Source organism: Myotis myotis, unplaced genomic scaffold (genome assembly GCF_014108235.1).
Source record: "Myotis myotis isolate mMyoMyo1 unplaced genomic scaffold, mMyoMyo1.p scaffold_m19_p_3, whole genome shotgun sequence".
In the NCBI taxonomy this organism is placed as follows: domain Eukaryota; kingdom Metazoa; phylum Chordata; class Mammalia; order Chiroptera; family Vespertilionidae; genus Myotis; species Myotis myotis.
Window position 1 is genome coordinate 207,657,545 of NW_023416335.1, and position 19,905 is coordinate 207,677,449.

General features: G+C 58.2%; 1 protein-coding gene and 1 pseudogene across 4 annotated transcripts; both read right to left on the reverse strand.

The window, feature by feature from the left end:
- Nucleotides 1-9,505: 9,505 nt before the first annotated feature.
- DNAL4 (dynein axonemal light chain 4) lies at nucleotides 9,506-19,435 on the reverse strand. Of its 4 annotated transcripts, XM_036298102.1 has the most exons (5): nucleotides 19,336-19,411; nucleotides 13,344-13,844; nucleotides 13,031-13,234; nucleotides 11,802-11,885; nucleotides 9,506-10,593 (listed from the first exon to the last, which is right to left on the reverse strand). In XM_036298102.1, the coding sequence occupies exons 3-5, from the start codon at nucleotides 13,097-13,099 to the stop codon at nucleotides 10,429-10,431; spliced, it is 318 nt and encodes a 105-aa protein (XP_036153995.1). In that variant the 5' UTR covers nucleotides 13,100-13,234; nucleotides 13,344-13,844; nucleotides 19,336-19,411; the 3' UTR covers nucleotides 9,506-10,428. The 4 variants fall into 4 exon arrangements, with proteins under 4 accessions (XP_036153995.1, XP_036153994.1, XP_036153997.1 ...); XM_036298101.1 differs by lacking the exon at nucleotides 13,344-13,844 and having other exon boundaries at nucleotides 19,336-19,435; XM_036298104.1 differs by lacking the exon at nucleotides 13,344-13,844 and having other exon boundaries at nucleotides 13,031-13,193; nucleotides 19,336-19,419.
- LOC118652424 lies at nucleotides 16,444-16,555 on the reverse strand (annotated as a pseudogene).
- Nucleotides 19,436-19,905: the final 470 nt, after the last annotated feature.

Sequence of the window (19,905 nt, forward strand, 5' to 3'; positions counted from 1 at the left end):
TGTCTGTCAACCCTGACAGGCCGCCGCCCATTGGCTAGGCCCCGCCCGCCGCCCCGCCCACCGCCGCCGCCCATTGGGCGGTTTGAACACAAAGGCCCCGGCTGGCCCCGCCCGCCGCGTGGGCCCCGCGGGCCGGGCGCGCCCAGTTAGGAGTCCGCGCGTGGGAGACGCGGGCGCGAGGGCGACGTCTGGGCGCCGAGGACTCGGCTGCAACCGGCGGAGGGGGCTCGGCCGGCTGTCGCTGCGCACTTGCCTCCGGCCCCGTGGGTCCCACACCCGAGGGCTCCCTCGCGCGCTGCACACCACGCGTGGCCTCCTGGCCGCGGCCTCCCGGCGCCCCGCCGGCTGACTCGGCATTCGGGACGCCCGGAGATCGTGGGCGTGGGTGGCGGGGGCACAGCCGCCGGGAGGATGGCCCGCGGGGTGGGGAGCAGCGGTGAGCCCTCCGCGAACTCTGGGCAGCTTGTCCCAGGCGCCTGCGTAATTGTCCTCCTGGCCAGGCCTTTCTACCCATTTTGCAGACGAGGAAACTGGCGCACAGAGGTTTTAAGTGATTTGCTTCAAGTCACACGGCTAGAAAGAGGCAACACTGAGATCAGAAGACCCTCTTCACATCCAAGCCCGTGTTTTCCGTTTTTGGTTGATTTGGGGGTTCAGACACGCAGGAGGCTCTGCCACCGCCCGGGCTGCCCCGGGGCCCCCAAGTCTCATTGCGGAAGCTCTGCTCTGCGAGAGGAGGAGCTGGTGCTAGCTGGCAGGAGGGCGGATGGATACCAAGGAGGGAAAGGCTGCCTGCGCCGGGGCCTGGTGCCCGGTCCCCCCGCCCAGCCTGGGAGGAGAGGACTCGCTTCCTCTGCAAGCTCTTTAGGGGAAGGCGGGACAGGCGGTCGTCGTTTCACTTTAAAGTGCCGAGAGGAAGAGACGAGATGACAAAATCAGAGACAGGACCGGAAGGGGGCAGGAAGGGAGGTGACACCACACACACTCCATGGGGCACTGCGGACATTTGAAGCACAAAAAACGGGCCTCCGCCCTCCCTAGGCCTCACTGCCCCACCTGGGCAATGGGGGTCTCACCTGCAATTACGCTTCTTGAAGACAACGGTGCTGGCAGTGCTGCCTCCGGGTTAGATGGAGGGCTCCCCGAGGCCAAGGGCTGGCTCTGTCGGTCCCAGCACAGGCCTGGCTCATGTCTGAGCACCTGTTGAGAACTCAGGTCAGATTTAGGGGCAGCGTCCAGGGAGGGGCAGGGCTCTCTCTTGACCTTCTCCTCACCAGGGCGCTTCACTCCCTTCTGTTCTAGCCGATTTCAGTGGAGCCCCCAGATCCCACCATCTCCCTTGCAGAGCCTGCGTCCCTCCTCTCCCAGGGTCCTGGCCGAACCACCTCCCTCCCAGGATGTGCCTTCCACTGGTCTCCGGCAAGGGCCGTGGCCTCAGGCTGGTAGGAGGCAGGCCCTTTTTACACTGCGTTGCCTCCATGCGCCTTTAGTAGGCGAATAATGGGCCCGAAGACACGGGGTCCCAATCCCTGGAACCCGTGGATATTGCCACGCGTGGAAAGTCTTGGCAGATTCGATTAAAGGAAGGATGTTGAGATGCAGACATTACCCTGGACTATCAGGGTGGGCCTCCATGTAATCACAGTGTCCTTTTAAGAGAGAGGAGGAGGAGAGGAGAGGGCAGTGTGACCATGGGGGGGGGACGGGACTGGAGAATGTGGTCACAAGACAAGGAACGCTGGCGGCCACCAGGAGCTGGGGAGACGAGAAAGGGACTCTCCCCTGGAGCCCCCAGGGGGAGCGTGGCCCTGCGGTAGCTTGATTTCTGCCCAGCGATTTTGATTTTGGACTTCTGGTCGCCTGGCCGGTGAGAGAGTAAGTTTGTGTTGCTGCAAGTCACCAAGTGTGTGGCAATTCGCTGCAGCGGCCACAGGAAAGTGAAAGGACCCTGGCTGCAGGGAGCTGGCAGTGTCCTCACTCTTGGTCATTTGACACAGGCACACTGAGGACCCCCCTGGAACCAGTCCCTGGCCCATGTGTCCGGGTCCATGGGGGAGGCAGGCAGGTGCACCGTCATTCCACCACGGTGGGGTGTCATGGGGACGCCCTCGTCTCGGGAAGCACAGAGGAGAATTGGGAATGCTTGTTTAGGGCTCCCATGATACACCAGGCCCCTCCCTCGGTCCCGGCAGTCCTCACTGACACCGTGCGTAAGGCTGTGACACCACACACACACCTGTCTCCCACCTCTCCTGCCCCCCTTCACCCCAGCCCCATCTCCCTGCCATCTGCTCACTCAGCATCTCCACCCTTCCGGGTTCTTCTCTGTCTGGCCACCATTCATTTGGCTAGTCTTCTCCCAGCCCCACACTCCTCTTTCTCCCTGCTCCACCTTCCATCATCATCATTCCGTAAACAGTGGCGGGGGGCGGGGGGTGGTGGCGTTGCCCCGCCTGGAACAGGGTCTTGGGGCCTGACAGTGCAGCGGGGCCGATATGGTTTTCTTTCTTTCTTTTTTTTTTTATTGATTTTTTACAGAGAGGAAGGGAGAGGAATAGAGAGTTAGAAACATCGATGAGAGAGAAATATCGATCAGCCGCCTCCTGCACATCTCCCACTGGGGATGTGCCCGCAACCCAGGTACATGCCCCTGACCAAAATCGAACCCGGGACCTTTCAGTCCGCAGGCCGACGCCCTATCCACTGAGCCAAACCGGTTTGGGCAGTTATGGTTTTTCTTCATTGCTGGACACTTTTGCCTTAGTGGCCCCTTCCTTCATAAAAATTTTTTTAAAATGATATTTTATGACATTGGTAGAAAGATGGCTGTAGTCTCGGCCTCATTCATTAGTAATTACTCATTATCGGGATATTTAATGTTCCCTCTGGGTTTCAAAGAAATGCAGATGAAAACATTTCGGTGTGCCCCCAAGGCACCCTGGACCCCGGGCGCCCTGTCTGCTCGGTTTCGCAGAGAGGGTGGCCCGCACTGGGGCTCCGCGAGGGGCGCCACCCGGAGCACCTGGGCCCGGCCCTCCCTCTGCTTTTGGCGGCGGCGGCTGATCAGTGTGGCTGTGGGGACCAGCGAGGATGACGCGGCATCTGTAGCCCTGGTTCCAGGCCGGGGGCAGCGCCTGCTCTGTGCCCCGGGCCGGCCACTGCACCTCTCGAGCCCCTTTCCTCACTCGTACACGAGAGGAAGAGCAGCTGTCCTGCCTGCGGTAGGATGGCTGTGTGGCCCCAGGCCTGTTTCCTCCTAGTGAGGGCAGGTGAGAGGACCTGCTCACTCACCAAGGAGGGGGAGGGAGTTGGGCCTGGTCTGTCCTGGACTCCTGGTCAAGTCAGGTGTCTCCTCTGTGCTTCTGGACACATGGGCCAGGGCCTGGTCCGAGGGGGTCCTCAGTGTACCTGTGTCAAATGACCACATGAGTGAGGACACTGCCAGCTTCCTGCAGCCAAGGCCACTGCCGCACCTTCCTCCCGGCCGACAGGGAGTTGGCGTCTGTCATTAGACCATCACATCAGAGGATCCTTGGTGGGGGCCCGGGGCGGGGGACTGTAATACCAAGCTTCCTGGCTGAGGAACAGGTTTGGCAGCTGTGGAGAGGCAGTCATCTCAGGGGATCCGGTGCCCCCCCCCCCCCCCCCGTGGGGATGTGCTGTGGGCCCCGCCCAGCCTGGCGACCTCTTTCAACTGCAGCGCGCCAGCACCTGGTGGCAAGCGCAGTTAAGCCCCATTTACGGAGGAAGTCCAGTCCCAGGAGAGGCAGGCGCTGGATCCAGGCAGGCGCTGGGCCCACCAGGGTCGGGGACAGACCGTGGACACTCCTCGTCAGGCTCTCCGGGTGCCTGTGCCTGTCACCTCTGCCCCGCACACCCACATCCTCAACAAACTGCCTGCCTGGCTCCCAGTCTCCAAGGGCCCGATCCCAGTGGCCCTTTCCTCAGCCTGCGCCCTGGCTGGAATAGAACGTTCAAGGATGAGCTCAAATTTCCCTGCCCCTACGTATCCAAGGCAGAAGGAATGGCTCCCGCATCGTGTCCCCATGTCCTGAGCGCCCCTCTATCCGCGCACACACTCTACCCCTGCCTGGCCTCAACTTTCCCACCGGCGCAATGGGGACAGTAATTGCAGCCCTTCCCGGCCCGCCGGTGGCTGTGGAGACAGATGAGGTGGGGAGATGGGAGCTCTCCAGGGCCTGGGGGAAGGCGCGGCACGAGGACCCAGGAGGCGGCCAGTCCCCCAGCTGTGTCAGTGTTGGTGTGGCCGCATGCCTTTCCCACGCAGGGCAACCCTGAGGGCCTCCTCACTCAGCGCCCAGCGAGCAGCACTGAGCCTGCATGGGGAGAGTGTTCCATCATGAGTCCCTCAGCGGATCCCCAGAGAGGGTGCAGGAGTGGGGGGGAGTCGGGTGACAGGCCTTGATGGCACCCACCTGGGGCGGAAAGGGCTCAGCAGCTGAATGTGCTCATCTGCTCAGCTCAGAACCGCTGGCCAGGTAGCCCCTCCACCAGCGTCTCCGAGGCCCTGGCCATGCACCTGGGCACCGTCTCCAGCGGGCCCCGCCTCTGGCCAGGGCCTTCCGGGGCTCAGGGGCTCCCATCAGCCATCGCTCGGGCTGAAGGGCCTGGTGGTTGGGAACGTGGGCTCCAGAGGGTTGCCTTCTTCTTTTTTATTTTTTTAAATATATTTTATTGATTTTTTTGCAGAGAGGGAGAGGGATAGAGAGTTAGAAACATCGATGAGAGAGAAACATCGATCAGCTGCCTCCTGCACACCCCCCACTGGGGATGTGCCCGCAACCAAGGTACATGCCCTTGACCGGAATCGAACCCGGGACCCTTCAGTCCGCAGGCCGACGCTCTATCCACTGAGCCAAACCAGTCAGGGTAAGGGTTGCCTTCTTGATGCTGAAAAGTGGGAGGGTGGGTGGCATCAGCGAGAGGTGGCCTGGGGCTGCCCCCTTCATCCCCTTGGCCCGAGAGAGGACTCCCTTCCTGCAGCTGGGGTGTGTGTGCGCGTGTGTGTGTGCATGTATGTACATGCCTGTGTGTGTACAACACAGACAGTAGATTTGGGAGTGCCATGACCTTGGGCAAGCCTCAGAGTGCTCATCAGGCCACAGCAGGGGCTGAGCAAGCTGCCTTTACGGTCCCTCCCAAAGCCCAGCCCGGCTCAGCCCTCCCTACTGGCGGTGGCCCTCCCTGAACCCGTCCCGCCCCCAGGACACGCCCCGACTCCACAGCCAGCCCAGTGCCTGTCGCAGGCGCTGGGCAGCTCCGTAGGGGTGTGTGTGTGTGTGTGTGTGTGTGTGTGTGTGTGTGTGATGCCTGCTCCACCCGTCCCTCCTCTCTCTCCTGCTGGCTGCCTGCCCATGCTCCCGCCACACCGGCTCTGAGAGGCCTCAGCCGCCATCCTTTCTGCTTTCTGTCTGGAGTGTTCCAAACTCTCCTGTTCTCTCCCCCACATCCTGGCCTCTCGGTTACCCCATCCTCCTCCTGGGTCTGTTCTCTGCAGCTTTGCTCGTGGGGCCAAGGGGCTGTGGTTATTCGTGATTGAGGCAATTTCTCAGTCTTCCTCTTCCGGCCTCGGCCAGCCCACAGCTCCCACCTCAGATCCCTCAGAGCCAGGTCCCTGCCTCCACCGCACCGCACGCCCCACCGCACCCCTAACCGCCAGCCTCCCTCCCACTCCTCAGAGCCCGCGTCCCTTCTGCCTTCCTTTCTAGGATTAAACACTTCCCTTTGGGACCCCGCTTTGGGGTCCATCTTCTCTTCCTGCCGGACAGTCTGCCTGCCCCCTTGAGCCCTCTCCTGTCTCCTCCTCGGCGAGCCCTGGTTCCCCAACTGGACTCTGGAGCTTCTCCTAGGAGCCCGGGAGGTTAGGGCGCACGGGGAGGAGTGGGTGGTGACCAGCTGAGGAGCCGGGTCCTGGGCACCTGGACCTCCATCCTCACGGCAGCCCTGCGAGGCGGGGACTGCTGAGCAGGCAGTTACTGGAGGGGGCGTGGGGCTCAGAGCACAAAGGGGAGGTGCTGGGCCAGGCTGGACCATAACTTCAGTGCGGGTGGCAGAGCACACAGTAGGTGCTCAATAAATGTTTGCTAATGAAGAGCAGAAGGAAGTCGGGTCTGACACACTCAGAGCCACCACGCCTTCCCCACTTGGGCCCGATGAACCTGAAGAGGTGGCCTATGGCCGGCTGGGCCTCAGAGAAGGGCAAGGGGCAGGCAGGGCCCATCCAGCACCCTCAGCGCCCTCCAGCAGGCCCCGGCCAAAGCAGTTGCTGCTGAGCATGTCATGCCCACATATGGCCACAAGAGGGCGCCCCACGCCACCAGCCCCGAGGAGACGGCCTCCCAGTGGCGGAGCAGGGATCTATAGCGGGAGCGGGGTTGGAGGACTGTACCATGTGGAGGGGTGGCTGACGGGTGCACCACAAGGAGGGCCCTTGGGTCAGAGGAGATGGGCCCAGAGAGAGAGTGGCTGGTCTCGGCACATAGCCAGCCTGGGCAGCGCCGGGAGGTTCCCTCCCAGGTCCTCACCTCACGCGTTTGAGGGAGGGCCTGTCATTTTGGGGGCACGTGATGATTAGCTTTGCCTGGGTTCCCCCGGCCTTCTGGACTGCAAGGCAGACCCGGGGTCAGGAGAGCGGGCTGGGGGATGGGAATCGTGGGCGGGATTCGTGGTGGAGTTGGCCAGACCCAAGGCCAGGATCCTCCTCCATCAGGGGGCCCCAGGGGTCACGCTGGTGTACAGCTCATGCCCATGTGCAAGTGTTCTCAGTGGGATAGGTGTCCAGGGGTCTGACTTGGCAGCTCTGCCCCCTTGCTTGGCCCTCGCTGACCCTGGGACCCCTGTCTCAAGGTCAGGCTGGCCCTGGATGCCCAGGCAGCAGGCCTTGCTGAGAGGCAGAGGGGCCAGGGAAACTGGGCTTTGTCCTGGGGCCGTGGGCAAACTATCTGGCAGGGGTGCCGCTGGGAGCTGCGTGGTCCTCCTGGTTACTGTTGGGTGAGCAAGATGTGGGTGGGGCCCAGCCGGCGTGGCTCAGTGGTTAGTGCTGACCTATGAACCAGGAGGTCACGGTTCGATTCCCAGTCAGGGCACATGCCTGGGTTGTGGGCTCCATCCCCAGGGGGGGCGTGCAGGAGGCTGCCGGTCAATGATTCTCTCTCATCATTGATGTTTTTCTCTCTCTCCCTTCCTCTCTGAAATATATGAATATATGAAAAGATGTGAGTGGGGAGGTGGGCTAGGAAGCGGCTCCCTGGTGCCTGCACCCCAGCTCACAGCCCAGCTCATGCTTGACCAGCAGAGCAGGCGACTGTCCTTGGCTGCCTCCTGTCAGCCCTCCAGCTGGGAAAGGAGACTTGTGTTCCTGGTTCTATGGCATTGAATCCTGCCAGGAGCCTCCAGGGCTCCCTGCCTCTGGTTGGCAGCAGGGGTGTGCCCCACCCAGCCCCAGCCCCAGCTCTGCCCACTCCCCACCCACCGCTCCTTTGGCTGCTGTGCCCTGACCCCTCCTCACCTCCCTGGGCCTACGGAAACCCCTTTCAGGCCCAGCTCAAATGTCACTTCCTTCGAGAGGCCTCCGGGCAACCAGGCCATCGAGGCCTCTCCCTGGCACCCCAGCCTGCTTGTGGCCAAGGTCACAGTGGGCAGGGCACACTGTGGAATGGCAGGGACTGGCCGTCTCCAGCCATTCCAGGGCCCGATGGTCTACGCAGCATTCAGCGAGATGGGGGAAAAGAGGAGCACCCGCTTCATGTACCCTGTTGCTCGAAGTTTCCTAGAAAAGACTTTTCCATCCATCCATCTGTCCATCCATCAATTCACCAGCCATCTGTCTATCCATTATCTATCCATCCCTCCATCCACCATCCATCCACCCATCCACCCACCCACCCATCATCCATCCATCCATCATTCATCCACCCGTCCACCATCCATTTGTCCATCATCTATCTATCCATCCATCCATCCACACATCCACCCACTCATCCATCCATCCATCTATCCACACATCCACCCACTCATCCATCCATCCATCCACCAACCCATCATCCATCCATCCATCCATCCATCCATCCATCATCCATCCATCCACTCACCCACCCATCATCCATCCACCCGTCCACCATCCATCCATCCACCATCCGCCCATCATCCTTCCATCCATCCATCATCCATCCATCCACCCACCCACCCATCATCCATCCATCCATCATCCATCCACCCGTCCACCATCTATCTATCCATCCATCCATCCACACATCCACCCACTCATCCATCCATCCATCCACACACCCACCCACTCATCCATCCATCCATCTATCCACACATCCACCCACTCATCCATCCATCCATCCATCCACCCACCCATCCATCATCCATCCATCCACCCACCCATCATCCATGTGTCCATCCATCATCCATCCATCCATCTGACCATCCCCAAGGCCGGGGAATGGCTTCCCAGACTGACCCTGACCCAATTCTTCCATCTTTAAAGCACTTCCACATGTGTGGCCACCACCTCCCCAGCGCCCTATAGGAACCTTGGGAAGGAGAGGGGGAGGAGCTTTGAACCTTGTTTTGCAGCTGAAGAAACTGAGATGATTGAAGAGCAAGTAGCTTGTCCCAGCTGGCAGGCTGACCCTGGAGAGGGTGTCGAGCGGGGCTCTGGGTCACAGGCCTGGCCTGTGATGAATCCTGGCTCTGCCACTCAGTGGCTGTGTGGCCTGGAGCCAAGCCGCTCCGGGCTTCACCCTTCGTCTGAACGGGGGCGGGGGGGGGGGGGCACGGACACACACTGATCTCACAGAGTGAATGTAAGCAGTACACGAGCAGAGCTTGGAAAAGGCTCAGTGAAGTGCCTGGCACACCTGGGGCACCCAATAGTTTGAGAATATTATTAATACCAATTCAGGTCATCTGCCTCCGGTTCACCCCCACCCCCACCCTCACCCCCGCCTTTCTAAGGATGAAAGATAGCAGCTGGCAGTGGGAGGTGGTTGCTTTAAATACCAGATGAGGAGAACAAAAGGAAAACAGAACAGGGCTGGGTGTGCAGCCCCTCCTTCCTCCTCCCAGAATGCCCCGTCCTAACTTTGATTGCGTCAGTTTCCATTCGGTTGGGTGACTGGGTTTAGTTTTCCTTCCTGACCAGCTGTGAGCTCACAGAGGGGGAGCCCTGTGGCTTTTCCATCTTTGCATCTGCACTCCTGGGGCCTGGCACGCGATCGCTGTGGAACAAGCATCTTTGAACTGAATTAAATCATGTGGACTGAAAACATCTTGATAGTAGCTCAGTCTGGCCACCAAGGGCATCCCAGTCAGGGTCCACATGGCCATCCAACGGCACTCAGCCCGAACCCCAGAGGTACGGGGCAGGGCCACAGGGTTCCAGCGGCCTCGCTGTCTGGCCAGACGCCCCTCGGTGCCTGGGACAGACCACACTCTGAGGATCCTGAACACGTCTCCCCCGAACTCAAGAGGCTGTAGATGGAGTCAGTTTTTGGCCATTTTAATTGTAAAAACCAAGACGTTTATATAAATAAGACCGCTATGTAAAATAGGATTCATCCTTCTACTAAAGCACTCTCCCCACACTCAAAAAGAATATAGAAAACCCACAGAGAAGTACAAATCAGCATGCGGTCCCTGATGAGAAGTAACTGGAGGCCAGGTTCCCTGCTGAGACGGCCTCGCGGCGAGGGCACTCCTGGCCCAGGCGGCTTGCTGGAGGCTCAGTGACACCTCGAGAAACTGCCGGGCAGCAGTTCCCATGCCCTCAGCTGCAGGCTGGGGGCAGTGGAAAAGGTGGACGAAGCCTGGCGGTTGGGGGTCGGGGGAGGCTGCTTGGTCCGCAGGCCGAAGCTGGGGCCCATGAGATGCAGTGGTGCTCAGCCTGGGGCCAGCTCGGGGAAGGGGCTTCTGGGGAGTCCCCACTTCCCCGGAGGACGAGGAGAGAAGCTGCCGGTGCCCCTGGAAGGGAGGCTCCTTCCTGGGGCCATTTGCATATGGTCCATAAAGACAAGGGCAGTGGTCATTTGCCAGTGGCCCTGGGGTGGAAGACAGGGGCTCCCGATGCAAGGGGTGTAGCCCCGAGAGACGTGGGGCTGGCATGTCCCCGCGAGAGCAGTTCCACCTCCCCACGCTCCGACCCTGTCACGTGCCCCCGGCCCCCCCTGCATGGAGACCACTGCCTGCTGCCCCTCACACCCTGGGACTCAGAGTGAGATGGCTGGGAGCCTGGGGAGAGAGATGTCGATAAATTCACACACTGGGCCTGGCTCAGGACACGGGTACACAGGACAAAAGAAAGACCCCACGCTCTCCTTCAGAAAACTCGGCCCCGCCTGGGCTGCTCCCACCAGGAGGAGGGACGGGGAAAGCCCTGCAGGGCGGGGCGGGGCAGGGGCAGTGTCAGGAGCACTTCCACACGCACACGGCCAGCGTGCCCCCGAAGTACAGGTACAGGAGGTTCTTCACCTCGTGTGTGATCTCGAACCCGAAGCCCTCGCCGATCACCACGTGCCAGGAGGAGCCGAACTTCTTGTCCATCGTTTCTTTGATCATCTTGGCGGCACTCTGGAACGAGGAGGTGCTCGTTAGGGGGGTGCGGGGCACAGCGCACACGGCAGCTCCCTCTGTGGGAAGCGGAAGTCTTGGCAGGAGAAGGCCTGCCGCCTGGTCCTGCTGTCCTGCCCGGGAACCACCACTGTGCCAGGAGGGCCCCCCCCCCCCCCCCCGCCCGCCGGCCACCACGCAGGGCAGAGGCCTGGACTGCCCTCCCAACAGGAAGATGGCCGAGGGGGCAGAGCAGGCCTCAGGCTGGACACAGCGTCCTGGTCAGCTGTTTCTGGGTCAGTACCAGGCTGTTCTGGGGACTGTGAGTCACAGGCTCAGAGCACCCAGAAGGCTGACTGCACAGGAAATTACCGTCACTGCGAGGCGTCGGGCTCCCTGCGGGGACACAAAGGCTGTTCCCTAAAGGGTTCGTGGCTCCAGAAGGGGAGCTGGACTGTGCCCCTCCGTCACGCCACGGCCCCCTCCTTCCTGTGCTCACTCCTTCAATAAGGGGTCTAGGGAAGGGCAGGGCCCAGTCTTTGTGCGACAAGTCCCAGGCTCGGGCATCTGCCGGGCACCAGTAGCACCCACCACAGTGCCAGGTGCCATGTGATTACTTGGTCCGCATCACCTCAGTGCACACATCCTCACCGCTGCCCAGATCTGGACTAGGAAACGGCTCAGAGATGAGAAATGGCCCAGCCAAGGTTAAAGAGCTAGGAAGGGCTGCAGATGGGATTGGCCAGGGTCTGCCTCCCCGCCGGCTGCCGTGACACTAACTTCTCTCTCTCTCAGCACTTACAGCCACTGGAAACACTGATCCCGTGTGGATGCCCACTGGCTGTGCCAGCAGCACGCAGACGGTGCCGTCAGGAGATGGGTGTAACCCTCTGAATGGATGAATGGATGCGAATGAATGCCTGGGCGGGCCTGTTCTCCCCTGGCACGGAGCCAAGGGACGGTGCCCTATCCAGCAGCCCCCCTGAGACAGGGCAGGCGGCAGGGGCATCACCAGGACCCCTCTGCCTTTTCTCCCTTGAGGGCTGGGCGTGACCGCCAGAATAGTGCCCACAGCCAGCGCCAGCCTCTGCCCTCACCACCCTGCCCCGGCTACGGATGCTCTAGCCTGCCCCCGCAGGACCCTCTGGAGCTGGCTGTGCCAACGGGGGTACTTGATTCACCCACGGGGTCACCAGAGGCACGAGGGGCGCCTGCACCAATGGCAATACCTCGTTGTTGTTGGAGAATTTCTCACAGGCCGTGACACACAGCTCCATGGTCTCCACTCGCATCTCCTCTGGCATGTCCGAGTGCTAGAGACGGGCAGGGCGACAAACAGAGAGAGCTGAGCCCGTGGCCGGGGCTCGGCTGGCCTCTCCGTCCCAGGCTTAAGGCGCGGACACTGGGTTGAGCCCTGGCATCTCCTCTGGGAACTGGGGGCGCGACCACGCGGCTCTACGGCCCAGGCCCTTCTGCCTTCTGGAAGCCTCGTCGCACCGTGTGAGCCAACAGATGTGGGAGGCGGCCGCCCAGGCAGGAGTGAATCCAACTCAGAAAATGGCTCACGGGCAGCCTCCCTCGGACACAGCTGCCCTCACCCCGGAGCCGACAGCGCAGCCTCGCGGCTCCTGGTTTCTCTCTGCCTCTTGGCTGCGCTTCTCAGTCCACTTGGCCGGATCCCCTTCCAGTCCCAGAGCTGGGGGCCTGGGCTTGGCTCCACCCTTTCCTCTTCTTCGTTCTCTCCTTTCCCGGGCCCTAGCCCCGTGGTTGGCAAATTGCGGCTCGCGAGCCACTTGCGGCTCTTTGGCTCCTTGAGTGTGGCTCTTCCTAAGCCTTAGGAGTACCCTAATTAAGGTAATAACAATGTACCTACCTATGCAGTTTAAGTTTAAAAAATGTGGCTCTCAAAAGAAATTTCAATCGTTGTACTGTTGATATTTGGCTCTGTTGACTAATGAGTTTGCCTACCACTGCCCTAGCCTGTTCTGTGGATTTACTTATCTTATATTGGGGAGGGGTCCCACAATGTCACCCCCAGTTTTAATCTCTCTTTTGAGCTCCAGACTCCTACATCCAACTGCCTACTTGACAACCACACTCCAATGTCAAAAAGACAACCCCACTTTTCCCCATAAACCTCCTCTCCCCTCACGCAGGAACGGAAACTTGTTGTTGAAACATTTCCTTCCTGCGGGCCAGGCCTCCTCGGTCTGGTTCACAAGTATACCCACAGCCTAGAACAGCCCAGGATATGCAGGGTGGCCTCAAAAATACTTGTTGAATGAATGGAGGAATGAATGAAAGAATGAATGAATGAATGAATGAATGAATTACCGCTGACTTCTCAATCTCTAGTTTTGAGCCAGCAAAGCCCTCCTCACTTTCCCCCACCACCTCTTGCCTCCCTCTGAGGCTGCATGGGCCCTGCTGGCCCCCTGCCTCCCTCGCTGGGGCTTACCCTGACCAGAGGGAAGGTCTGCAGGCGTTTATAATCAGCCTCATCTTTCTTCCCTTCTGCTTCTCCCATGATCCTTCCACCGTGACCACTGGAGGCGAGGGGGCTTTCAGGAGGTGCCGAGACAGGCAATTAGGACACACCCAGGAGACTCAAGACGCAGGTCCTGCCAGCGTAATGGGAGCAAAAACGTCTTAACGAGGGGTGCTGCGGAAAACAGGGAAACCAGGGGGAGAGTTGGCTTTAAAACCACACGCCGCCAATTAGACAAGTCTCAGTGACAACTTGACACCTCCCAGTCTTCACTCCTCCGCACCCGTTTCCAAATGGCCAGCAAGTCTGCAGACGGGAGATGAGTCAACACGAGATGCTGGGACCTGGTGAGGAGCACACGGTATGATGCCACAGCCCACACCGTCGTTACCAAGACAAATACTGACTGCGGGCCAGGCCGACGACGGAGCTGGAGCCAGCAGTGAACAAACAGAGCCTTGCATGCCCACGGCGAACATGGTCCTGTTTCTCAGCAGACGCGATGAAACAGTGTCAGGTCACGATCGGCAATCCTGGGCTTACGGGAGAGCGAGGGCCTCCTCCTGTAAGTCCCTGGCCTGCAGAAGGATGGGAACAGCGGCGCCGTGTCCTTTGGCACGCCAGGCTCTCCCTCCCCCTGCTCACCCCGCTGTCCTGGCTGGCTGGCTGGCCCAGGGGCTGGAGGCCTGGACGTCAGTGCTGCTCCTCCTGTGCACCCCAGCCCGGCCTTGGCCTCAGACGCCTCATCAGCAACACGAGGGTAGTCAGCGTCCCTCTCGTGAGGCTGTTATGAGAATCAAGTGAGAACACGTATGTGAGCCACGAGCACAGGGCCAGGCACGTGGCTGGCATCAGAGAATGCCAGGGAGTCAGAGAATGCATGGGGCTGTGACCGGGAAGCTATAAAGCCGAAGACATGCCTAGGTTTTTCCTTTCCAAGTCCAGTTATCTAATTACAGATGGGCTTTTCCTGAAAAGAGACGGGCCTGGATCCCAAATGACCTGGGGCATCGTTGGGCATCCTGGTGTTTCTCTTTATATTTCAATTTATCTGATAATTCAGACTTTTTTTTTTTAACTCAGAAGAAGTGCTACTGTAAGTGCCCTTTTCTGGCTGTGCTCATGCTGTTAAACACCTTTTAACACCCATTTCAGACAAATCCAGGACAGACACGTTATTCCAGCATTTCTGACATTTCTGAGTGAAGTTGTGTTCATGGCATAGCCACTGAGCCCCCAGATGCCCAGCGTAGTAACGAGCAGGTAACGACGGTGCCATTTAACAGGTTCCAGCGTTCAAAGTGCCGCAACACCCGAGTTCGGTCCCGCCCCACAGAGGCCGGCGCCGCTACGCAGCTGACCTATGAGCAGCAGAGCTGGTGCGAGACTGGGCCGTCTCTGGTGTGGGCACCCCTCACCCCCCATCAGGCCTCTCTCAGCACTGGCACGCAGCAGGCACCCACAGCACTGACCTCAGTGCGTGGCTCCGGGACTCCAGCGGGAGGTGAACGTTTGATCTTCCCTCCCATGTCTGCTGTTCCAACGCTGACTTGCCCTGCTTGGCCGAGCGCTGAGCTTACCGTGCGCTTTTCTGGCTGTGCCCCCGCCACCCCCCCCCCCGCCGCCCCGCCACCCCACCGCCGCCCCCCATGCCTCAGATGCCCTCAGCGTCATTCCACTTGGTCGGCGCCCTCAGCCGAGGCTGGAAGCCTGGCACCAATTCCGCCTCCCACCACACCGGCATTTTCTGATTTCTCAGTGGACAGATGGCTCCTCTCGCCCATTCTGGCACCTGGGCCATTCAGATATTAGTTGTTGTTTGGCTCTACCTGTAAGTTGGCAAGTTAGCAAGCACAGTCTCGTTGTACGTTCGGTTCATGCTTCTTCAGTCACAAAATCCAGTGAATCCCTTTGTCTTTGCGCATTAACCGGTGGCCCATCCCCAATTCCATCCTGTCCCTCTCGCTCCATTACAGGCCACGTTCTTGCTTCCTTTCCACGCTACCAAGGGGTGGCGGCAGGTGGTGGCGACACGGATGATCCAAGGATAAGGGCTTTAAGGCTTGTTTACCTTCCGAGATCTTTCAAGGAGGAACCACTTAAAATGCGGAAGCAGCTGCTAACATATCTCCCACCTAAATATTTCAGTTTGATTCAATTCATCCTCGGGCTAAAGAGTGCCCGCATGGCGGGTGGGAAGGGCGCTGGAGGCCACAGTGCAGTGCCGGTCCTGGGGGCAGGCAGGGTGACCACTTGGACCCGTCAGCATGTGGAATCCCGCGGAAATAGACTTGGGAAATGTCACAAAGCCCATTCTTCAAGAACAAAGGGGGAAAGCCATTGGGAGTCTGGGGGAAGGGCCATCACCCTGCAGAGCAGAGAAGGTGCAGGACCAGGAGGCGGAGCATCTGGGCTTCAGTAGCAATTCTGCACCTGAAATGCCTTCTTCCCTCTGCCCTGCTCTGCAGCCCTGGGCAAGTGATTTCCCCGGGGCCAGGTCTGCTCCGCTGTGAGACAGGGTCACCCCGCACAGCTTCAGACGGCGGCTGCGGCAGGCGCCAAGGATAGGCAAGCACACGCTCAGAAACGTACAAGCTCTGAACTGCATCGTCGCACGGCTCTTCCTACCGTCATGATAGTAGCCAGGACTTTGCCAACACGATTCAACCGTGTTTATTAAAGAACATGACTGCACAGAGCTTTCATAACCACTACAGGTCTCCAAAAGGGACGAGAGTTAAAGAAGGAAAAGCAGCAGTTACAGATGGTGCTTCCAAGCACAGACAGGCAGGAGAACTTCCTGTGATGCTGTGCCGTCAGAGTAGAGCAACCGCCATTCAGACACGATTCAAAACCCTGCTGAAAGGGTGCTACCAAAAATAGAACTAGAGGTTTTCATAACCTTATCGATCTTCCATGCAAGCGCGTGTGCCTGACAGCTCCAGGCCAGAAGAGCCCCATCAGACCTACCAGAGAGCCCGTTAATAATGTACGTGTGCTCATGGCCAGCGTGCTTGGACCTGCTGGGTACCAAGGCTGGACCGATCCCAGGGCCCAGGCCAGAGGCCTTGCTCTCTCCTGCCCTTTACGCTCCTCTTCGCCCCAGGGCCCCTCTGCGTGCTTGATCAAGACACGTTCTTTATGTATAATATGACGTAATAAACAACACGGACTCACGAGGTACAGATTGGGCTGAAATCACAAACATTCTGGTCAGGATACAGAGTACAACCCAAAGTCAGAACCACCGCAGCTATGGGCTCTGCCCGAGAACAGCTGCCCACTTACCGCGGACAGTGGGTTACCCAGCTCCCACCTCCCCTTCCCCACCCAAGACAAGAGAGTTGAATATAAAAGACTAACAATGACACTATCATAAAAACAAGAAGTTAGAACTTTCAAAAAATATGTTGTCCTCAGAGAGAGGACATATCAGACAATGAACTGATAAGAGCAGATACCTACACTTCATCTTAGCCAAAAGGCTGAACCACTGGCTTATTTAAAAATAATTTTTAAAAAATATATTTTTATTAACTTCAGAGAGGGAGAGAGAGAGAAACATCAATGATGAGAATCACTGATCAGCTGCCTTGACCTGGAATCGAACCGGGACTTCCTGGTTCATAGGTCAATGCTCAACCACTGAGCTACACGAGCTGGGCTAAACAGACCATTCACAATAGCTCATTACTGGTGACATCTCACAACCAGTCGTGACTTAGCAGTGCATCAGGAGTCCAGACCATCACCAGGGGCTGAAGGACTTGATCTATTCTGGTGTAGATGCCCCAGAGCACCAAGTCCAGTGTTTGGCACATGGCAGAAGACCAACAAATATCTAAATTGTAATTAAATCATATTCCATTTGCCTCCTGGGAAGGGAGAGGACATATCAAATTCATTCCCTAATACTTACTGAGTACTGACCTTAAGCAAGGCAACAGGATGGGTGCTTGCATACAGGGTCTCAGTACTCCCCCTGATAACGGTCAGACAGGCGCTACTATCCCTACTTTTCTGATGACGTGCAGGCTGAGAAAAGAAGTGACATTCCACTTGGCTAATAAATAGAGGAGCTAGGATTCCATCAAGTATATATGACCTCAAGCTTATGTTTTTCCAACGACTCCACTTTAAGCAAGAGACAGTCCCCGTTTCCAGGCTCACAACCTGAGAGGCCAACACACATACGCAAGGAACTCACTGTGGCTCAGGACAGAGAGCGTAGTGCCAACAAGACAGAGGCAGAGACAGAGGAAAGAGGAGAATTCTAGATTGCCAGGGAGAGGACAGCAAGAAAAACTTGAGGGCAAGGGCAGCCTTTGAGTCAGACCCTAGAAGGAAGTAGGGATCCCGACAGGTGGACAAGAGCTTCCGGAAAGAGGGAGGAACAAACACGGTGATACCAAAGCAGAAAGCTCCAAAGGTTTTCAGTGCAAGTCCAACAGGCCAATATGGCTGGAGGACTGAAGCTGGCCAAGGAGAGGGAGAAAGCAGGCTGGGGAAAGGCGGGGCGAGGTGTGGACGTGCAGAAGGGTCCTAACACCCAGGCTGAAGAAGTGTGGATGTTTTTCGTGGGGAATGAGAAGCCCTTGGAGGTCTCTTGGGGGTTGGTGACATGGTTGTGGTTTTGGGCAATTATTCTCGTTAACATAATGGAGTTAACAGGAAGCAGGACCAGAAGAAGGGACACCAGTTAGGAAGCTACAGCCATGGCCCAGGTGACAGACATCAAAGACGTGAACCAGGGCGGTGGCTTCAGAAGTGAAGGGATGCGAGATCCCGCTGAGGCAGAATCAAACTAACATGACAACTGCCTGAGAGGGGTGGGCATGGCAGAATGACGGGCGATGCCCAGGAGGATGGTGATGCCCCTGAGAGACGGGGAAGTCGGGGATGACCGGTGGGTAGGGAGAGAGCAGGCCAGTCTGATTGTAAAACCACTGAGCTTACGTCGCTGGCGAGATGTGCACAAGAGTAGATAATCATCACCCTTGCTGGTTTGGCTCAGTGGATAGAGCATTGGCCTGTGGACTGAAGAGTCCCAGGTTCGATTCTGGCCAAGGGCACATGCCCGGGTTGCGGGTTCAATTCCCAGTAGCGGACGTGCAGGAGGCAGCTGATCATTGATTCTCTCTCATCATTGATATCTCTCTCTCTCCCCTCTCCCTTCCTCTCTGAAATCGATAAAGATATATTAGAAGGGAAAAAAAAGAATGGGTAATCACCAAATCATGGATCATCAGGGGCAGAAGGGAAGCCATTGAATCCAACCATCAATCACATCGATCAACACATCCATCTCTAACACACACACACACACACACACACACACACACACACACACCTCGCCACCCCAAAGTATCTCTAACCATGGAAACCCAGGAGAAAGAACAGAGCTGGAGGTCTGGATTTGGGGGTCCAATGGAGAAATGCAAGCTCACACTAAGGGAGCTGGTGGCACTTCTGAGGGGGAAAATGTGGGGAAGAGAGACAAAGGAAGGAAAGTAACAAATACAGAATCGACACTGGACTGGACTCTCTATACTTCTTATTATCCTCACAATTCCCAAAGGAGGTGCTCTGTGGTACCCTGACTTTCTATGAGCCCTGGGAGATCAGGAAACTTGCCGGGGTCCTGCTACTGGGAGTCCGAACCAGGTTTGTCAAGTTCTTTGAACTACACCCGATTCGATTCCTCCAACGGGAAGCACATCCTCAGGGAAGCCTCCTGTTGGGTCAAAGAATCGCATCCTAGAACGTCAGAGTCGAAGAGGCCTTAGAGGTCATTCAGCCCAACTTCTCGTTTACAGATGGGGAAACTGAGGCCCAAAGAGGGAAATGAGCAGCCTGGAGTCCCACCCGTCGCCTACTGTCCAAGTCAAGAGGAATGGGCCAAGACTGGCGCCCACAGGCCCAGCCGCCGGAGGGGGGAATCGCACCTTGTATGGGGTTGGGGGGGTCCAAAGTTCTGGGAGCGGGGTTCGGTCAGGGAGGCTGGAGGAGCGCGAAGGGTGCCGGGGCCTTGATGGAGGAGTTGGGGGGGCGAAGCGGTCTGCAGAATCGCGACAGCGAATCTGTCACCACCGAGCTCGCCGGTCGGCTAAGTGGGAGGATGGGGGTTGGGAGGACCTGAGGCCGGGGACCAGCAGGGAGGAGACTGAGGTGGGGCCTCCGCGGCGGGCGAGGCCCCGCCAGCCCCGCGGTGCTTCCCGGCTCCCCTCCGGGCCGGCCCTCCCCACCCGGCTGCCCGCCCAGCCCCCGGGCCTCACCTGCTCCCGCGGGGGCTGCAGCCCGGCCGCAGCTAGCGCACCCACGCCGGGGTTGTCAGGGAGCAAAACAAGAGTGTCTTAGCAACAGCGAGGAAGTCCCACCCCTCACCGGACGTTGACAACCTCTTTACTTCTTATTGGTGAATAGAAGTGTCCCTCAATGTCGAAGGGCCCTACGTAGCCGAGGTTAGCGCGAAAGGGGCGTGGCTTAGAGCCCAGGGAGGCGGTGCTTAACGTATAGTCGTCCTCAGTGGGCCTGAGGAGGCAGGGAGCTACGGAGTTCTCATGTTAGAGAAACAAACTTTTAAGAGCAGTGTTGCCTTGGGAGTTTCTTTTAGTCATTTGAAATAACGAGTGCAATTTGTTGGCGACGTGACACTGAGGTGCTATTTTATTCCAAAGCCAATCATTACTACTATTTACGGCATGTAGGGCTTTCCAATGATCTCTCTCCTGATGGTCACCACCATTCTTCTAGATTCTAGAGTCTAGATAGATCATGGGATTCGTAACCCCACCTGAGCTAAGGTGTAGAGAGGCTAAGTAACTTGTTAGAGGAAAGAATCAAGG